This window comes from Mustela erminea, chromosome 5 (genome assembly GCF_009829155.1).
Source record: "Mustela erminea isolate mMusErm1 chromosome 5, mMusErm1.Pri, whole genome shotgun sequence".
Lineage (NCBI taxonomy): Eukaryota > Metazoa > Chordata > Mammalia > Carnivora > Mustelidae > Mustela > Mustela erminea.
The window spans coordinates 48,155,876-48,176,209 of record NC_045618.1 but is presented as its reverse complement, the minus strand read 5'-3'; the positions used below and the strand labels follow the sequence as shown (position 1 = coordinate 48,176,209).

At 56.8% G+C, this 20,334-nt stretch overlaps 1 protein-coding gene across 5 annotated transcripts in view; it reads right to left on the bottom strand.

Annotated features, from left to right (window-relative positions):
- SMAD3 (SMAD family member 3) overlaps positions 1–20,334 on the bottom strand; it is a 116,684-nt gene that overhangs the window by 8,043 nt on the left and 88,307 nt on the right. For 4 of the 5 annotated variants that reach the window (XM_032342976.1, XM_032342978.1, XM_032342977.1 and 1 more), the window contains exons 2-7: positions 17,634–17,827; positions 17,307–17,438; positions 15,885–15,959; positions 13,019–13,069; positions 3,492–3,704; positions 1,439–1,576 (exon numbers count right to left, since the gene is read on the bottom strand). In XM_032342976.1, the coding sequence (XP_032198867.1) occupies positions 1,439–1,576; positions 3,492–3,704; positions 13,019–13,069; positions 15,885–15,959; positions 17,307–17,438; positions 17,634–17,827 (803 nt within the window). Of the gene's footprint in view, positions 1–1,438; positions 1,577–3,491; positions 3,705–13,018; positions 13,070–15,884; positions 15,960–16,909; positions 17,119–17,306; positions 17,439–17,633; positions 17,828–20,334 lie in introns of those variants that run through there. The other variant, XM_032342980.1, reaches the window with a different exon arrangement.

Sequence of the window (20,334 nt, the reverse complement as noted above, 5' to 3'; positions counted from 1 at the left end):
CTCCTTTGTAAAATGGGAGGCTGGCCTCGGGGGGTCCTCCTAGCTCCTATGGTCTATGATAACAAACCCCACCAGGGTTAAGGCAGCTCTCCCCAGAAAGGTGTGGGATGGCTGGGGAAGGGAGTAGCGACAAGGCCAGGAACACAACTGAGCTTCCAGTTTTCTTTTTCTCCAAGGGGAAGTCTAGTAACACGGGACAGCAGGTGGGGTCCGACTCCCAGCCAAGCCAAGAAGCAGAGGGACCACTGGACTCCACGGTCCCACCATCCTAGGCTCCTCCCAGCTCAGCCACTCCCTAGCCCTGTGCCTCCGTGCAGGTGGCTTACCCTCTCTGAACTTGTCTCCTCACTCGAGGAGCCAAGATAATGGGAGAAGACTGTGCTGACCCTGCCCAAAGCTCATTACTCTGCTATCATCTGCTACCAAGAGGAGGAAACACATGCCACACCCAGTACCAGCCCGGTCACAGCCCACACTCCGTAAGCAGCACGGCCCGGGGCTGCATGCCTGTGAGAAGCGGGCCCTGGCGGGGCTCTCGGCCTGGGTTTTCTAGGTCCAGAGGCCTGGATGGGGTCTGTCTCTCTGCCTGTGTTGCTGCATGGCTGTGGCCCTATCCAAGCCCCCTCTCTGGGGTGCAGCTTGTAGCCATTTCTTGGAATACAGGTGGGATTCATCAGTTCTACACCGAAAACCCGCAAGAGCTTCCCAGAATAAAAGCAGAACTTTCTTGCGTCCTTCTGGGGCCTGGCCCCATCATGCTTTCTAAACACTTCCTGCTTCTTACATGGCCTCTCCAGCCAGAGTTCCACCCATATGTGCCCTACTCTCCATCACCCCTGGGGCATTGGCCCATAATGTACCCTCGAGGTCCCCACCCCAACTGTCACCCTGTGCCGAATGCCAGCCAGCCCTCAATGCCTGTGTGCCGCCTTCAGGAAGCCTTTCCTGATCCATCCCAACACTTAAATGAGTTTTTCTCCCTGGATCCAAGAGCACCTTATCTCTGCTGCTTCCTTGGTGATTAGTACCTTTCCTTGTATTAAACCCATTTGTGTCTTTGTCTCATGCACTTAGCCTGTCTATAAGGTCTGTGGGGACAGCAACAGGGCCTCCCAGACCGCTCCGTCTCCCTCAAGCACCTGGCATGGCGCCCACATGCTGTGTGAGTTTGTGGAGTAAAGGACAAAAGCATGATGCCTGTGCATCTGTGCACGCAGGGCAGCGAGCGAGTGGCTGCGGATCAAAGGCAGAGCCATCAGAGGCTGCGTCTGCTCCCGGGAGGGTCAAGGAGAGTGCAGTCGGCCAGTAAGACACAGACAAAACCCCTATGAAGCCCCTCCAGGCTGGCAGTACAAACGCAGAAGAGGAGAAAAGGTAAGGATGGAGAAAGCCCCAGCATCCCGGAAGCACCACGGGGTGGGGCTGTGAGAGCTCCTACCTGGCGGGATCTTGCAGACGGTGGCCGGGTGCCAGCCATAGCGCTGGTTACAGTTGGGCGACTGGACGAAGATGGCGCTGTCGCTGAGGCACTCTGCGAAGACCTCCCCTCCAATGTAGTACAGCCGCACGCCTCGCCCTGGAGAGATGGAGGTCAGACTGGACTGGGGTGGGGCTGGCCCCAGGGCCAGCAGAGGCACGCCAAGGGGCCCAAGCTCCAGCCAGTGTTCTGAGCGACTGCTTCCCTGCCAGCCTCACCAGACAAACAGGACCCAGAGTCCAAGCTTAAACCCGCAGGGGGTGTGGGGGTGACACTGGGTCCCCTAACGTGGGGCGGCCAGTGTTGCAGGGAAGGGGCATAGGCTAAGTCTGCATGATGGCCTTGGCCACAGACAAGCCATGGGCCAACATCAAGTTCCTCAGCCTCGGAGCCTCCGTCTCTTCAGAAGACGGGCGATGTTCCCACGTACCTCAAAGGGCAGCCGAGCCCCACACAGCGCCCTCTGAGCGGGAGCTGCAACAGAAACTCATTCAGCAGACATCCCAGGAGCCCTTCATGACCGGGATGGCTTCATGCCACCCCCGTACCTTCTCCCCTCTGTGCATTTTTCTAAAACATTCCATAGGTTTCTGTCATTCACTTTTCCTCCATCTCTGAAATCCATTCCAGATGGACAGAAATTATTTTTAAGCTGGCTTTGCAAGCCGAGCAAGCAGTTACGTAAACACGCTGACATGAGGGCTGCTCTCAGCCCGGGGAGGCTCTTCTGCACGGGACGATGGCCTCTGTTGCCGCTTCTGGGGAAGAGGCCCAGAGGGCTGGAAGATGGAGCCAGATTCTACAGGCACGAGGTCAAGTGGGACAGAAACCAGGGGGGCGCTGGGAGTTCTGCCTCCTCGGCTCATGATGGCCCCAGAGCCCCTTTCTCCTTAGTTTGGCACGACACACGAGGGGTGTGGGGGGACTCGGGGTCCACAAAGAGGGGCCGCTGGATTGTCTGTCAAGAGCAGAGGCAGAGATGTAAAGACCCCGACAAAAAGAACAAAAATGTGTTTTGTTTTGGTAGTGTCTGAACCACTATTTTTAAAATATAGAAAAGCATAAGGAGAGCAACAAACACCTGTGGATGCTGCTCAGGACCCATATCTTTTTTAACGTAGAACAAATATGGACGCCGTCTGGTAAGGCTGAGGGCTCAGTGGCAGGGGGCTGTTTGTCACCAACTAGGTCACACTCATGGTGGGGCCTCAGCAAGGCTCTGCTCTCCCGTGGGCATCAGGTTTTTCCCTGGAGAACGAGAACCCAGGCCCAGACCCATGGCTCCCCAACGTTTCATCTTTTAACCATAAAGTTCTCTCTTTAAATGAAATTTTCCGTGAAAACTCAAGACATGATATGGACAAGATCAAGGGTGCTCTGGTGCACTTAGAACCAGACCTGCTGGTGCCCTGCCCAGCTCCGGGGTTTGCCCTGGAGCCCAGGGACTCTGGACTGACCATACCCTATTATACCATCTCCAGGGTCTTCTGAGGGACTCAAGATCCCCAAACTACAAATATCCAAGTGACACACAGCTCCCTCTTCCATAAACAAAGTGGTCTCTTAAGTATGTTCTGGGTGTTAGAAGGTTCTGGCAGCCTATATGAAATTAATAAAAGATCACTCCGGACACCACTTACCTATCTACCTAGCAGTCAGTCCTTTAGGGATATGTTTATTAAGATAATCACATACATTGCCCTTTTCATAGATTTGCCATTTTTATCCCCTCAAGTGAGTGTTTTTGTCCTTGGGTTTCCCCTCTTCAGACTTAATCTATGTTTTCGAATGGGAGTGACCAAGCAATGTGAACTTTTCTGACCTGGCCCCTAAATAGGGCAATACAGAGTTTGGGGGCTGGCTGGGGAAGTGGGTCCTTTCCCCAGGTCCCAGCAGAAGGTACGGCACAGCGGGGGGTGGGGGTGGGTTAGGAGGGGCAGGTGGGTTCTGGGCCCAGGCTGCTGGGCCGATGTGGGTGGGGAGGGGGGTGGATGAGGAGACGGGGTGCCCTTACCGATGTGCCTCCGTGTGAGCTCCACGGCCGCGTTCCTGTTGACGTTGGAGAGCAGCCCCAGGCAGAAGCGCTCCGAGTTGGAGGGGTCGGTGAAGCCGTCCACGGTCATGGAAGGCTGCGAGGCGTGGAATGTTTCCCCAACGCGCTGGTTCAGTTCATAGTAGGAGATGGAGCACCAGAAGGCCGGCTCGCAGTAGGTGACAGGCTGCAGGTCTGGGGAGACAAGCCAGGCTACTGGGTCAGGGGCCCCTAGTTCTCCTGCTCCCCAGCAAGCTCCCCTGGCTGCTCTGCAAGGCTATTTCTGTACCTCTCCGAGGATGTTACAATCCCCAGACCTTGTGCCTTGTCCTACCGAAGCCTGCAGGATCCAATGTGATAAAGTACTCTAGCGTTTGGAAAAGGGCTTCTCCACTAGCCTTGCCGCTTTCATTTAGTCTTAGCTCATAAAGGGCCCCGTCCTGCCTGGCTGGCCTTGGGTTCATGCCGTCTTCAAGGAGGGCCAGGCACCACCCAACACCTGGGCAAGCCTGCTGAACAGGCCTGGCAGGTTCCCCAGGGGTGGCCATGCCACCCACACGGCCACCTCCCAGCCTGTTGGCCTCAGAGGGGCTTTCAGCTTTTGGCTCTGCCTGGTCTCAGGCACTCCGAGCCTGTCGAGCCTCAGAGTCCGAGCCTGTAAGATGACAAGGCTGGCAAAGCCCGGGGGGTGTGTGTGGGGGCCCACAGGGCACTGGGCCTCCGACCACACGTGCATGGTCCACGGAGTGAACCCACCGCTGTTACAGAAACTTTCCCATTACACAATCCCCCCCCCCATCATCTTTCCTGGAACCCCCTTACCTTCCTGTCACCTCCGGCCACCCTAGTCCACACCTGTCCGGCCCCCCGGCCCTCCTCCCTGCATCATCTCGGACACCCCACTGGGTCCGTGTTTGGCCCTGGGCCAGGCTCCCGTCCTTCCTCCCTGCCATCAGTGCTGCAGCATCCTAACAGGACTCCCCAGCACGCCGGTCCAGCCTCCCTGCCCCGCACGGCCCCAACATGGGGTGGAGTATCGTCCTGACCCTCTCACTGCCTACGTGAATCCACCTCCCTCTTGGAGAACCAAGGAGGCCCCGCCCCTTCTCACTCCTCCGTCTTAGACCTCCAGCCTGATACTAAATATATTTGGAGTCCCCTGAGTACTTAGGGTGCATCTGCGGGATCGGGTACAAGGGACAGGAAAGGCTCACCATGCCAGCGCTGAGCCCTGGCCAGAGACCCCAGCTCACTGCCTGGAGTGAGAAACCCCGGGGAAATCTGCTCACCAGGACTTTGGAAATGTGTGAAGCACAAGAGGAAGAAAAAAAAAAATCAGAAACTGTTCTGGGAGGGGCCTGCAGGGCCGAGGGCCCAGATCTACTTGTGGGGTCTGTGCCTATGATCCCTTCTCAGGGGAAGGAGAACGCCTGCCCCGTGTGTGAGAAGATGCAGATCGGTAACATTCCTGCACTCAGCACAGGCCCAGAAAGCGTCCGTGGAAGGGCTAGGACACCTAGATCAGCCTCTTCGCCCCGGCATCATCAACATCTTGGGCCAAATGATCCTTGGACTGGGGGGTGGGGAGCCCTGTCTGTTACAGGCTTTGTAGCAGCACCCACTAAATGCTAGTGGCACACATCCATCACCCCCACCCCAGCCGGGACACGGACAAATGGCTCCAGATACTGCCAGCTGTCTTTGAAGGGGCAGAAGAGCCCCTGCATGGAGACCACCGCCTTCCAGCTTCAGCCAGGTCACGGAGCCCAGGCTTCACCGCCAGGCGGCCCAGAATGCGCTCTGCACTCCACACGGATCGGCTCTGCGACTGTGAGCAAACCAGACCAGCTCTGAGGGTTTCAGCTTGACACGTGGCTCTCCACAGCCACGGGACGGGCGGCCCCCTTCACCAACACCGCCCAGTCTGCGGACAGACCCGGAGAAATCCCAAAAGCGCGGGGCACGCATCAAGCATTCCGTACGTGGTGCTGATGATTAGAACTGAGGATGTACGTGAACCTGAGTACGTCCAGCTCCTGTCCCGGCCTCCACCGCGAGGAAGTAAAATGTCCTTGGCCCTCTCCTCTCTTCCCAGGGAAGATGAGAGACGGTAGGGGCTACTTTTAATGGGGGAGGGAGGAGTGATGGGGCAGGGGCGACCGTGGCTTGTGGCCTAGGCCCTGGAGGTCAGGTTGAGCCACATGGGCCCCATCCGGCTCTGGTGTCACTCCACGCTCCGACATTCCAATGAGATAAGCTATATTTTAAACAATGTGGTCACTAAAATGTGAGCTATGTTGCTTTGGCGACCTTAAAAAAAAACACACACACACACACACACCAAGAAATCCAAGTATAATCCAGGCACTCAAAAGGGACGGGCAACGCGTCGGAGGCAAGAAGTCCTGAGCAGGGGCTGCTGACCACCACTGTCCAGGGGCTGGCTCTGCTGGCCTTGCTTTGTGAGCTCCCCTGGCCTGGACAACCACTGCAACTTTCCTGGAAGATGCCTAGTGCAGACCATCCAGGTCACTGTGCATCTGGCGGAGGTCAGCCTGGAGAGGCAGCTGGGGCTGCTCTGCATGGGCCTTGGCGTCCCCAGCAAAGTACAGAACAGAGTCCTCATCCCAAATCATAAAGCCTTCCAGCACCCCCTGGGCTTAGTGCAGACAGAAGAGAGAGAGAGCCTGGCTCCCAGGAAGCCTGGCACAGCTACCCATCAAAAGAAAAAAGCCACAGGCCACCCATTGGGTAGCGTGGTGCCAGAACCACTCAGGGGAAATGTGGGCTTTGAGGCATCTCAGAACTAGAGACAGGCTTGGGGTCCTGGCCCAAGAGGCCCCCCAAGCAGATCTGAGCCCTTATCTAAACATCCCTGCAACTTACAGATACACATTGGACAATGTGGTGGAAAATGCTGGACTCGGGAGCCTGACACATAATTAAAGAGATGCTAGTTTGAGGAGTTGGGGGTGTGGGGGAGGGCAGGGCAGTCAGACCAAGGCCAAGTCTGAATGGTACCGTTTTCCTGAGTGCTGTTCGGATGAGCTGGCCTGTGTTTGGAAGCAGGACTGAGCCGGGGCAGTGCCCCCAGCCATGTAGTCACAAGTCTCCAGAAACACCTAAGACCCAGCTGTCCTTTCACCTCTGCCCCTCCCGGCACCTCTCAGCTGCCCCTCCTCAAGGAACCTCTTCAAAGGGAGCTGCAGACCAAAACATATGGCTGCCACCTCCGGGTTCTCCCTTGAACGGCAACTTATTCTTAAACAGCACATGTATCCTCATTTTCATTTCCCACCCAAAGACTTATCCATATTATGGTTAAGTACAAGAAAAATATAAAGTCAGGATGCTGGAAATGAGAACATTATAAACAGTAAAATCATGGGTTATAGTTACTGAGAGAGCACTCAGCTTGGCTCTGAGCTCCCTAGCAGATAAGGCAAAAAGGGAACATCACATGCTACGTGTCTGGTTGTGTACAGACAATGCTGACAAGTTCTGTAGGGGAATCAAAGCTTGCCCTGGCCCTAAGTCTCCAAAGAAATCTTTTAAGAAATCAGGTGGCAACCTGAATCTCCTCCCACATCCATCAAGCCAGCCAGGCTGAATTCCAAGAGTCTTCCAACAAATGCAAAGGCCATTTTGCATAAGATCGCTCCTTGCAAAGGACCTGAAGACATATCACACAGAGGCTCCTGTGAGAGGATGACTCTCCCAGGGCTAAGGGCACTTGCCTCCCTGACAGTAGTTTTGCATCTCCAGGCCACAGACTCGGCACACCTGGCATACCAGATAATGGTGTGTGCCCAAGGCTGCCCCTGCACACGGCCCTGCTCCTGGGCAGACTACTGCGTCTGGGCTCATTGTTCTTCCCAGAGCAGAGGTGTTGGAGCCGCAGGAACCTCCCACTCCCACCGCTCTCCACCCCCTGCCCCCACCAGCATGGTATCAGCCAGACTTCTGGAGGGGCGTGGGGCACTTCATTCACAGCTGGCTCCCCGCCAGCCTGACAGCGCTGGCTGGCTTCGCTTTTAAGCCCTATTCCAAGCTGGCATAGACTTTCTGTTTTGTTTAAGGAAAAGAAAACAGAATAAAACCCAGAAGGCAACGCTTGGATTAAGGGATGCCTATTAAAAACATGTGCAAGAGATCCAAATCCGGTAAAGGAAAAGGAGTGGGGGACGGCAGCGGGAAATTAACTTTCTACGATGAATCAAAAACTAGGAGCGGGCAAAGCACCAGAATCACAAAGGGTAAAGGTCAGAATGTGAACAAACTGCCTTTGCCTGGGCCCTCCTCCCCTGTGGAAGGCAGTGTGACCTCCCGCCCTGGAGATCCCATGCTCTAGTCCCCAGGCACCCCCACGGTCCTAACTCAGTCCCTGCCATCCCTGCTGCCTGGGCTGCCCACCCCTCATCAACCCAAGCTCAACCATTCAGCCCTGGCTCACATGGCTCTGGAACATTCCCTCACCACTCCGAGCGTCAAAGCCACTTGTGTCCCCCAAGGTTAGTTCCCTCAGGCCCAAGATGGCAGGCTCCCCACATCTGGGGCTCCAGTTCCAAACTAGCTCCTTAAGGGGGAGGACAACAAAACGAGGTGTGCATGGACAGCAGCCCCCCTCTCTTCCAGCTAGGACCAGTTTGCTGCAGCCAAGACCAGCGGCTGCCTTGCTGTCATCAAGACGTCTGTAATTTCTTAAGCTTGAGGAGATCAGAGCCTGAGGAGACCATAGCAAGAGCTCTATGTGGCAGCGGGAAGACACCTGGAACCAGGCAGGCTGTCACCTGGACCACAGCCTCTTTCAGGGACGAGAGGGAGAGCTTCCTCTGGGCACTCTGGGAACTGTCACCTGGTCCAGCTCCAGTGTAGCCGCTACCCCGGAGGTGCTCCCTGGTACCTCTTCTCCATCGGTCAAGACCCCTTCCCAAATGTCTCCCTTTAAAGCAAGAACCACTTACTCACCGTCAGGGTCTAGCTCCTTATCTTTTTCCTCTTCCCACTTCCCTTCTCCTTCCCCTCCATTCGGCCCAATCCTTGACTTCAGGGCTCAGGGAAGCCCAGGTGACTCATGGAGCACGATGTGGAAGCACAGGCTCGTCACCTGCTCACATCCCTTCCCTGCAAGACGGAGCCGGCTCTCCCCAGAGCCTGCCTCTGACAAGGAGCTGAGCTGGCGGGCAGTCACTCATCTGGGCCCCGCCCCCAGTCACCAGGAGTGGCCTCGCTGTGGCAGGAGCCTCAGTCTCTTGCCCGGAGTGGGAAGGAAATGCGGAGCGAGCCAGATGTCCTCTGTTTCCTCTCTTCCCACATAATTGCTTTGCAGGAAATAGTCCAATGTCCTGAGATGTCCCCATCCTTCCCTACTGTCATCTTGCCTTTTACTTGCCCTGCCCATACCACTGCCCGACCTCAGCCCCCACCTTTCCCCGCAGGTGCTCCGAGGGTGCCCTTGAACTCCCAACGTCACCTCAAGGCCTCTCCTTCCCACCTGCTCACTGGCCTCCCACGCCACTGGCTGCCGGACCCAGCCCTCCCCTGACCCTCAGCCTCTTCCCCAACCTCCTCCCTCCCAGGGCACCCGATCAGTCCCTCTCTGGCCTTCCTTCCTCCTTGAGCTGGGTTTCCCTCTCCCAATTCACCCACTCCCAGGACTTCAGCCGGATCTCTGTCAGAGTTTCCAGGGTGAGATCCTACAGATGGTTGACAGGTTATGAGAGTGAAGTGTTTAGGCAGCGCTCAGATGCGGGGGCGAAAGGTTCCAACCAACGGGCCTCCCTTGCACACGGCTGCTCAGAGGCCTGCCCATGTGAGTGCCCTGGGTGCCCAGGGAGGGGAGGTATGGGGTGGGGGTGCTTACGGCACAGGTTTCCAAACTCTGGTGATGACAAAACCCTGTCTCCCTTACCCCACTTTGGGAAAGGCTGCCCACAGGCTAATGGCTTCCAAAGTCAGCAGGGCCAGCCCCGGCATCTCTCCGGATGGCTTGGTTGTGTCCTGGACACAGTTAGACATCGGCCACTCATTGCCACCTTCCCACCCAAGCCCATCCCGGCTCCTGGACGTCCTGCCTCACCAGCTTCCCAGTTAAAGTTGGTCAATAATTGCCTGCTGATTCAGGCCCGCGGCCTCTCTCAGGGACCCTCCGAGCCCCGCCGCCATCGCTCCAAAGCGTTCATCTTGGTCTCCTTCAGTTTAACAGCTTTCTAAGGGCAGATTTTTCTTTTTAAATCTGGGGGGGCTAGGGTTTGGCCACCAGCCATTTCCTCTAGAATTTAACTTCTATACACTGGCCAGGTTAATCTTTATGAAGCTGTCAGCTGATAACCAACCACCCTTCCCTTCAGTGACTTCATTCGTAGGCACGAAGGAAACCACTGAGCATTCAAGGCTCTTTGCTCAGTGCTGCCACTGCATCACCAGCCTCATCTGCCCCCCTCATCCCAGCCAACCACAACAGTGGCTGTCCTCTGAGCTCCCCCTCCCCTTTCATGCCCTTCCCTCTACCCGCGATGTCCTTCCATCCTTCTCCGCCTCCCAGCGTCTCACCTGTCCTTCTGGGGCCAGCTCACTCCTGACACCGTGACTCTGAGGTCTTCCTACCTGATCTGGCGCTTTCCTCCTTGGCCTACACAGTTCCCCTTCTGCCTACTCCCTTGGGGTCTGGCACAATGCCTCACGGGGGGACAGAGACCCCTCCCACCATTCCCATCAGATTGTGAATGCCCACATGGACTCCCAGTATCTGCACATACTGGGAACACAGCAGACCTGACTGAATGAATTCCACAGGGACACAGGCCAGCCTGGGGGCAGGTCCGCACTGGGACGCCATCACTGTCTCCTTTGGACCCTCTGGCTATTTCAACTGCACCTACTTCTCGTTTCATAATTACGTTTACTCCTGCCTTACTGATTCCCCACAAGGCCATAGTATCTTGATGGCAGGGTCTGTGAGTCCTCCTTGAACCCCCCGCCCCACCTGGACTGGCAGAAAGTTCCTGGGGCATCAACAAGGAAGGAAGAGAAAGGCTGGCGGGCAGGGCTCCCACCCCAGCTCCTAAACCTGAGACCCACCCTCAACGCCAATAAGTGCCCTTCTAGAGCTTTGTCCAGAGGACGAGGTGAGGACGGGGGAGCTGGTCTAAACAATGCAGTGAGACTGTGTCCTGCTGCAGAGAGAAGCACATGCTCTGAATCCTGAGTTTGAAGGCCTGAGTTCGAAGCTTCTCCATTTACTTGGCAGGAGTGAGGTGACCAGCCTGCTCCTTGGCTTCCTAATCAGGCAAGTGAAGAATCATAGTCCTGCCATCGTGTGCAGTGGTTACGAAGCCTGGGTTAACGTGCATGAAGCGCTCCAAACACTAAGTTGTCAAGAAATGTTTGCCATCCTCATCACCTTCATCCTTCCCTTCCAGAGAGGAAGCCTGGAGTCCGTGAGATTTTCTGGGTGGGGACGAAGCCAAGAGTTTTAAAAAGGTGAAGGTAGGGGGGTGGTTCTGGGGCCCCGCAAGTGGACAGGAAGCACTGATGTCTCACCACGAGTCCTGCCCCTGACTCATGAGCTGACTCGTGCCCCCCATGCAGGTGTTCCCAGCACACCGGCACCCACTCTCCCTCCCCCCGGCCTGGGGGCTGTTCCTGCCTTTGGAGAAATGACTGAAGCATTCTCAGCCCTCACCCAAGGGGCCTGAGGAATGGGGCGGCAGAGAGGGAGAACTGAGTCCGTGGAACACCCCTGCCCCAGGTCCAAGTTCAAAAACCATCCTGTTGTCCTGGTCTACCCAAACTAGAAGGAAATTCCCAGCAAGCTACCACCTGGGACAGCTTTCATTCTGAACCACTGAGGCAGCATGGCTTCCGAGGCCAGGGCCTGCTCAGGGTCTGCGGACTCAAGGGGCTGCCTTGGCCAAGGGCCGGGGGAGTAGAACGGTCCCCAAATGAAATTTAAACCAGCCAACCTCCAAAGCTGGAAAACCAGAGTCGGGTTCAAGATCCTGGCCTTTAATTTCTCAAGTGTTAACACAGCTTCTAGCCTTCAGAGTTTGTTTTTAATAACTCAATCGGTCCTTTCACATCAGGAATGTGACCTTCCCTCCGCAAAGCCCAACACTCACAGTGATATTATTTTACAAAGATGTTAGAACAGATTCGCCCAAAGTCCCATTTCACACTGCCCACTTGTCAGCCTCTATGAAAGGGGTTTCAGGCATCTCCCAAGGTTCTAAATGCTTTTCTTCATCTGATGCTATCAGTCAAGGCCTGGAAACAACTGGGAATAAAAGCCAGACCAACCTCCACTCCATTCACGGAACTTGGATATTAACTCTTTCTTTTCCCAAACCTTTTTTCACAAACCAAACCCTAGCAGTCAAGGCCCAAACAAAATCAAACTCACATTTTCCCAAAACTACCAGACCAGCACATAAAACAAACAAACAAACAAACAAACAAAAAAAAAACAGCCCCCAGTAAAGACAGAGTGGAAGTTCCATTTGCCTTGAACCCTTCAGCAGGCCCCACTCAGGAGCAGAGGGGCCCTCCTGGAGCCCAGAAACTGCCCTCACACAGAAACCATGGTCCACCTGCTCTAAAACATCAGGAGACAAGGCAAGAGGAGAGAGGAGGCATCTAAATATGGAAATGTCTTTACAAAGGAACAAGAAGAATGAAAAAAAAAAAAATGGGTGGACAACTGTGATCACCACTGGTGAGGCACTAATACAGACCCGTGATCCACAAACGTCGGAAGGACCATAGCAAAACAAGAACAGTGTGGGAGGGTGAGGAGAGGAGGGGCAACTGTGCTCACCCTTCCCCAACCCCAATTTCCTTATATCTCGCTGTCTCAAATAAAAGGCACATGGGTTGCCTGGGTGGCTAAGCCAGTTGAGGATCTGCCTTCGGCTCTGGTCATGATTCCGGGGTCCTGGGATCGAGCCCCACATCAGGCTCTCTGCTCAGTGGGGGAGTCTGCTTCTCCCTCTGCCACCGCCCCCCATCCTGCTTGTGTTTTCTCTTTTCTGACAAATAAATAAATACTCTTTTAAACACTAAGCTTTAAAAAAAACCTAAAAAGTACATAATTCTAAGATGAAATACTAGGATAAAACCCCAAGTCTCTCTTGAAATCAGTCAACAGAAGTCAGGGGGCCAGAGTCCACATGGCCGTTCGTGGCTTTGCATCAAACCACACACGAGTGCTTGGCTGACCACAGCTTCTCGGCTCCTGAGCACAAGGTTTGGGGGATTTTCATTCACTCACGTCTGACAGCCACTCAGGGGAAATACAAACCCAGCACATGGTCACCTTTTTCCTGCCACCACTGCTCTCAGGTTACTCTGTTCCGTGGGTGACCCCAGAATCACTGTAACCAGAAACCTGATGGGCTGAGCTCAGCTGATGGTGGGGGTGGGGCGGGGGTGGGGGAGAGAGCCTCACGCTCAGGGCCCCCTCCCCACACCGGCCTCCAGCCAGGGCTGCCGCTAGACAGGGAGATACTTACCCAAATTATTGTGCGCTGGGGACATCGGATTCGGGGATAGGTTTGGAGAACCTGCAAGGTGAGACACAGTCGTGAGAACTAATAGAACACTCTTGACTTGGAAAGCTGAATTCCTGAATTCCTGCCTCAAGACAGGGCAGCTCAACCCAGTCCCTAGGTCCCAGTCTTTACCTGAGGCACAAATGGATAATCAGATAACCTCAGAGGTCTCTCCCAGGACTCAATGGTGTGAGAGTCTTGCCCAAGCCCACAGTGCAGGGCCGGGAGCTCCCCTGCAGCTCTGCCCCCAGGGAAATGAGAAGGGCAGGGAAGGCCCTCTCCCCAGCTTTGCTCAAAGGCCCAGGCAGCCAAGCCTCAACCTCCTGCATAGCAAGGCCTGCAGCTGTTCGTCCCAAATGCAGCCCCTTCCCAGGTCTCAGGAAACGCAGCAAGCTGCCTCAGAAATCCCACAGGCCTCCAACCAGAGTGATATCCGACGTGAGGCATGATGGTTCCTGGGGAACGATGTCTGAACCTACCCAGCTCTTCCTGTCCTGCTCCCTTCTCTCCACCCGTTGCTCCCAGAACAGAGAAAACCGCATGGCATCAGACAACCCAGCGGACGCCTCTCCCCAGAGCAATTTGGCTCATCCCCGTGTCCCTGCCTCCAGCTGGGACAGCCTATGGGAGGCGCAGCCCCCAACCCCTGCCACCTGCCAGTCTGCCTGCAGAGGTGCCTGGAGCTGTTAAAGGGGTCTGTTCCTGCTCCCCAACTGGGCTGTAACCTCCCCGAGGATGAGGGAGGAGCCACGGGCTTCTTTTCCTCCTCCTGAGCCCAATCCATCAGGGGATGTGGAAGAGCCCGGGAAGAGGCAGTTTCCAAATTGGCCCCGGAGTCCAGGCCTGTGCCCCGTGTATCAGCTGTGGGGTTTTAGCAAAGTGGTTTAACCTCTTTGAGCCCCGATTTTCTCCCCACTTCAGGTATAAAATGCAGATAATAGCATCCACCGTGTGACCTGCAGATGTGAAGGGAGGTCGTGCGCGTACAAATGGCTGCCCCGAGACTGGCACACGGTGGGCGCTCCGTAAATGCTTTCCTGTTTTGTCGCAACCCAAATCAAGGCGGCCTGGGGAAGGCCTGGCCTGGAAGGGCCCGTGTGCATGTCCTGGGGGCCACAGGGCTGGAAAAGGTAGTCCTCAGGCCCCAACAAATACACTATCACATCTCAGCTGCAACTTGACTGGTTTCCACATGAACATCGAGTCAAGAACAGAGGATAAGCTGGAGACCCCACCCACGGGCCGGGGGTCCCTGAAGCCCAATGTCCACCTCTGACAGACGACAGGCACCCCCAACAGGGCCCCGCGGGTACACTGATTGCGGGGAGAGGTGGAAAGAGAAGCGGACAGACCATGGGGCAGAAAGGAGGGCAGGGAGGGGCTGAGAAAGGAGGACTGAGGGGAAAGGGGCAGGCTGCTCATTCGGTGCCGGGACCCCCTCCTTCGGCCGGTTTTCTTTGACAACCGTAATCATTCCACGCACAGGAAGAAGAGAAAGGAGGGGAGAGAAAGGATTGAGGAGCCATGCGGCCTCTGGAGAGATGCTGCTCCGCCGAGGCCCCGCACCAGCACCTCAAAGCCGTGAGCTTGCAGCAGCCGCTCGGCACCGAGTACAGGAGGCCTTTGGCGCATTCCAGCTGGGTCCGCGCCGTCTGCCACTCGAGTGGGGCGTGTGCTACCCACCACGTGCCACGATGCCCAGGCTAGGTAGGCGGCAACTAGGTTCATGGTGAATGGGCACGTCTCCTTCCTGCTTCTTGCGGGAATCGCACACCCTCCCCTGGGCCGCGTGCAAGGGTAGCCGGCTCTGCCTCCCACCATGGCTTTGTGTGAACCCGGCATGCCCGCTCTTGTCGGGACGGACATCTGCTCAGCTCCCTGCTCCTCCTCACCCCACCACACACCTGGCGAGTGCACAGTCTATGTGGCTGGCCGGTGGGCTTCGGTTCCGGGAGCCAATTTGGTCCCATAACAAATGACGCAGGACATCTGGAGACAGGGGGGCTGGGTCCCTCTTGACAGGAACACCTCAGTCACGTTTGGTCACTACCCACAGATCCCCAGCAAAGACCCTGCCTCTGAGCGGGCTCTTCCCGATCTTAGGTGATGGAGCCCACCCCCGCCAGTCGACTGCAAGCAACACCTCACGACGGGGGGCGGTGGGCGGGGGGCGATGGATGGACTCTGCCTATAGCCCAAGGGGACTCCTGCCCTCTCCCAAACCCCGAATGACTGCCCTCCCGCCTCTCCCCGCTCTCCAGTCACACTGAGCTCTCCTCGTCCCAGGGAGGCACCAGGCTATCCTGCCCACGTGCCCCAGGACTCTGCCTGGCATACCCTTTGCTTGCCCCGATGACTTGGCCAACACTTGCCCAGTTCTAAGACTCAACTCAAGAGACACCTACACAGGGGCGCCTGGGTGGCTCAGTGGGGTAAGCCTCTGCCTTCAGCTCAGGTCCTGGGATCAAGCCCTGCATCCGGCTCTCTGCTCAGCGGGGAGCCTGCTTCCTCCTCTCAGCCTGCCTCTCTGCCTACCTGTGATCTCTGTCTGTCAAATACATAAATAAAATCTTTAAAGAGAGAGAGAGAGACCTACACTATGAGGCACTGCTCCGCCCCCAGGGCCTCCCCACTTGTGCCCCAGGCCCTAGGGGCACAAGGCAGATCACTGCCTGCTGTCTCCCTCTCAGGCTGGGAGCAGCTCAGGCTCACTCCTCCATCCCCAGCACCGGGCACACAGAGGTTGCTCTGTAAATGCCTGAGAGAGGGCTAGAGGGCTAGAGGGACGGAGGAGAGACAGGCACTGGGACAGGATGAAGACTCTGACCTGCATCCATGCTGTGGTTCATCTGGTGGTCACTGGTCTCTCCATCTTCACTCAGGTAGCCAGGGGGTGGGGTTTCTGGGAATCAGAAGGAAGGTGGTTCATTAAACGGCCTCCAGTGTTTGGCTTGGAGAACCCCGCTACATGCATCACACAATCACGCCACTCTGCCCGCGGCAGGTGCTGCAGGAACACAGCTCCGGGGCAAGGGCACCGTCTCCTGGATCCTGTGATCATCACACCCTTCGACCCCTGGCTCCTCATCTGGATGGGGACCACCTCTGTTCACGTGGCCCTGACTCCCGAGACTGACATGCTTGTTCCGAGAGCCTCTGCCAGACTAAGTGCTCCCCACCCTGGAAGATCAGATGTAAGCCCACCCCTCCAAGGAGGCCGTGGACTTGCCTCAGTCTTGCCCATCTCTGTCCTCCCAAGGGCAACCATCTCATGGTGCCCTTTGGCTCTGCTGTCTACTCCTACAGGGACACCTTGGTCTTTGTCGCCCCTCTAGGGGTGGTCCTGGCCTCCCTGGGCAGCTGCAAGTTCACTGACAGCAATGACTGTGATCTAGTTCTCTGACTGACCCTGGACAGTGACTGAGCTCTCTAAGGTTTGCTCAGTGAACACAGTGACCTACCGCCAGGGACCAGCGCCACTTGTGAAGGACCTGGAAAGGCTGCATCTGTCAAGGGGTCTCTTGGAACGCTCTGCCCCAGCGCACAGGCCTGTGGTCAACCTCAGCACTGCGCTAACTCACTTAGGGTGAGAGGCTCCCTCCAACCAGAGAGCTCTGGCTCTCGGAAAAGCAGGCGGCAAGATTCCTGCCACTGGGACCAGCCCAAGCACCGGCAAGCAGTTTTCCTGGACGCCCCAAGGGCTGGTGATTCACACCTTATTTGCATGTAAATGAGGGGCTTCTAAAAACATTTGCACTCTGACAGCTGAGCCCACTTTCTCCCCGTGCAGTAAAAACTCCAGCGAGCAGCAGCTCCCGCCCAGGCTGCGGTCCCCCCACCAAGCTTACTTACTTAGGGCCCCGGTTCTCCACACTGGCCGCCCGGCCCTCGGTTCCCCCACGGCTCTGCAGGCCCCCAGACCGTCGGGGGATCCTGCCCAAACTCCAGCCTCGGCCGCGAGGGCGGTGAGAGAAACACAGCGTTGCTATTTCCGCTTCCAAAATAAATGACTGCACCGAGCCCGGGCGGAAGGGTCACGCCGCCGCTCCTCGTGCCAAGAAAAGCATCGTTAGTGAGCGGGGAGCCAAGGCCACGGGTCCTCTCCCAACGGGTGTGCGGTTCTGAGTCAGGGCCCTGGGGCCAGCACTGTGTGCAGGGGAGACGGGCCGAGGGGGCCAGGAGAGCCACGGGGGGTTGTTGGGGGGATGGAACGCCGGGCCCCTGGTGGCCTACACACCCCTGCGCCTACCTGGAATATTGCTCTGGGGCTCGATGCCTGCGGGGAAGTTCGTGTTCTCGGGGATGGAATGGCTGTAGTCGTCCAGCGGGGGGAACTCGGCCGGGATCTCTGTGTGGCGTGGGACCAGCACAGGAGGTAGAACTGTCCAGAAGAGCAGAGGTGGGTCAGTGTCAAGGCTGGGCTGGCACCAAAGCCCTCCTAGTGTCGCTGGCCCACCGGCACAGTGGACCCGCCTCCACCCCCCTCTCCCGCCAGGAAGGGGAAGGAGACAGCGGGCAGATAGCTGCAGACCCCCGGAGCGGATAGGCTACAGACCCCTGGAACGGGGGCGCCTACCTGGGGTCTCTACCCTCTGATAGTGGTAGGGATTCACGCAGACCTCGTCCTTCTTCATGTTGAAGGCGAACTCACACAGCTCCATGGCCCGCAGCTCGTGGTGGCTGTGCAGGTCGGGCCATCGCCACAGGCGGCAGTAGATGACATGGGGGAGCCCCTTCCGATGGGACACCTGCAGGCGGCCATCCAGGGACCTGTGCAGACGGGGCGAAGAGGAACAGCAGAGTGGATTGGGCTGACATTCTCCCTGACATCGGCCTGCACTGCTGCTCCTGGGAGCTAGCTGGCCCAGCCTCAGGAAGCACCCCCCCCTCCGCCCCATTTCTCTGAGCTGCACAGGGCCTCAGGATCAGAGAATCCTGTTAGGGCTGGCAGGGGTCCCAGGAGAGGAACACAGAGGCCCACCAAGGAAGGCCAAGGGCCTCCCCGGGCTGGCAGGGTGGACCTTGACCTCACCAAGCCCTGGAGTGAGTTCTCCAGCCCTCGCGCACCCCCTCTCCCCCCATATGAAGGGAATGGCACTTGACTCGTGTTCTGAGCAGGTCCACGGGCCGGGCTGAGGTGTGCAGAGGGGTTCAGGCCTGAGCAAGAAAATGGGAGTTCTTGAGGTATGTGCACGTGTGAGGACCACAGGGATGTGGAAGTGACGAAGCACAGGCTGCATCTAACCCCTCCCAACACGCAGCCCCTTCCCCCACATCAGAAAAAACGGGAAAACCCCTCTCCCTTCTAGCTGCTATTTGTGAAGAGCTGGGAAGGAAAGGGCAATGGAAGGGAATTTCAAATGGTAAGAGCCTACAACGGCAACCTCTCAGGAACCCCCTTCTGGTTGAGGGTGTCACCCAGGAGTCACTGCCCACAGAGTGCTCCTAGTTCAGAGCCAAAGCCTGAGGCCTCCAGCCGGAGCTGAGGAGAAAGGGAAGCCAGCTCTACACCAGGCTGAGTTCTGCAACTGTCCCCCGCCTGGCTGGACCAGCCAAGGGGCCTTCCCTGTGCAAACAATGTCTTCTGTGGTGACCCAACGCCCCCACCTCTCAGGCCAGGCCAAAGCATGGGCCCCAGCAGCACAGGGCCACGGAAGTGGGTTAAAAGGAAGACTCTCAGAGGCTTCCCCAACCTACTAAGTCCGATTCTTCCTCTTCATAAACCCCCCAGTGAAGTGCATGAGAAGAAAGGCAGAGCGCAGGCGCCAGGCCTGCCTGCTGGGAGCCCGGGAGTGGCAGACACAATCCTCGCCAAGAGTAAGGCAGGAACATGGCAGGCTTCTGAGGATGACGCCCAGTGTCATACAGGTAAGGAGATCCTGTTCACACAGTCCTTTCTTTAACAGACCTTTTATGAGCTCCTACTACGTGTGGCACGAGGGACACAGTGGGTTGGGAAGAGATGTCATAGTCAAACAGACCCCAGAGTGGTCCCTGATCCCATGAGCCTCCAGTCCAATGGACAAGACAAATATTAATAAAATCGTTTTACACAGCTACAATCACCAACCGTGCAAGGATTCTGAAGGAAAAGTGCAGGGAGCACATGACCCCGGGGACCTGGTTTTACTAAAGGGCTGGACAGGGTGCCTCTGGGGTGGGGATGGTTGGCCTGAAAGTGCAAAGGACAAGGAAAACTAACCAGGCAAAGGTGCGTGGGTGGAGGGCGTTCCATGTAAGGGGAAGGTCGTGTGCAAAGGCCCTGTGATGGTGGAAATTATGGTAAGGAGGGAGACAGAAAGAAGGCCAGAGAGCCTGGGGAGGAGAGAGGGAGAGAGCGGGGTGTAAGATGAGGTAGGGGAGCGGGCAAGGCAGGCCTTGCAGGGCCTTGAGAGCCGTGATAAAAGGTTCTACATTTTTCCTAAAAGCCAAGGAAGTCCCTGAGATGTTTCAGCTGAGATGTTTTCAGCACACATGCGTGTGCACGAGACGGGCTCCGTGAGACTTGGCAGCCGGGACAAGACTGGGGACTGTGGGAGTGGACAGTGACTTGGAGGTACATGTGAATAAAGAGGCACATGGCGCGACGGCTTTCCCTACAAGAAGGTCCACGCTAGGATCCCACCGCTCAGTGGGTGCAACTTTCCTTAATAGCTGGGTGGGGCCCGTAGAGAAGTGTTCACAAGCTCTCCCTGCCCTCGGCCCCCACCACCCAGGACTGAGGGCACCCATTTGCCTGGCTAAACAGAACCCAAGGGCAAGCCTCCAGGGAGGGCTGAGCCAGATGCAACCAGAAGCACCCACCGAGGGGAAAGAAACAGAAGTCCAATCAAACTCTCTAAGCCCCTGGTCTGGGAATGGGGAAGGGACAAAGGTCAGAGCAAGACTTAGTTGCAGGGATTGACAAGGAGCTGCTGACGAAGGGCATCTCCAAGGATATAATTACCTCCCTCCTGTGGAGCCCCAATCAAGGAACCCCTCCAGCCAAAAAACAGTAATTAGCAGGCAGAGCAAGAGAGGGCAGCCTGGGACTCACCTCCCACCACCCCCTGAGGCAGAGAAGGAAGACTATAGGATATGGAGTCATGCGACCTGGGGTCAACAAGAGGCTCTCCTCTCCCAGCTGGGAAGCCCTGGGCAAGTCATGAGGTCTCTGGGACTCTTAGCTACTTCGTCTGGAAAATCCAAGTCCCCCGCCCCCACACCCCCCACAGCTCAGTGTCCACTAGAAGCCCTAGCGGTCTCTCTCCATGGGACAGCAGCCCTGGGGCAATGGG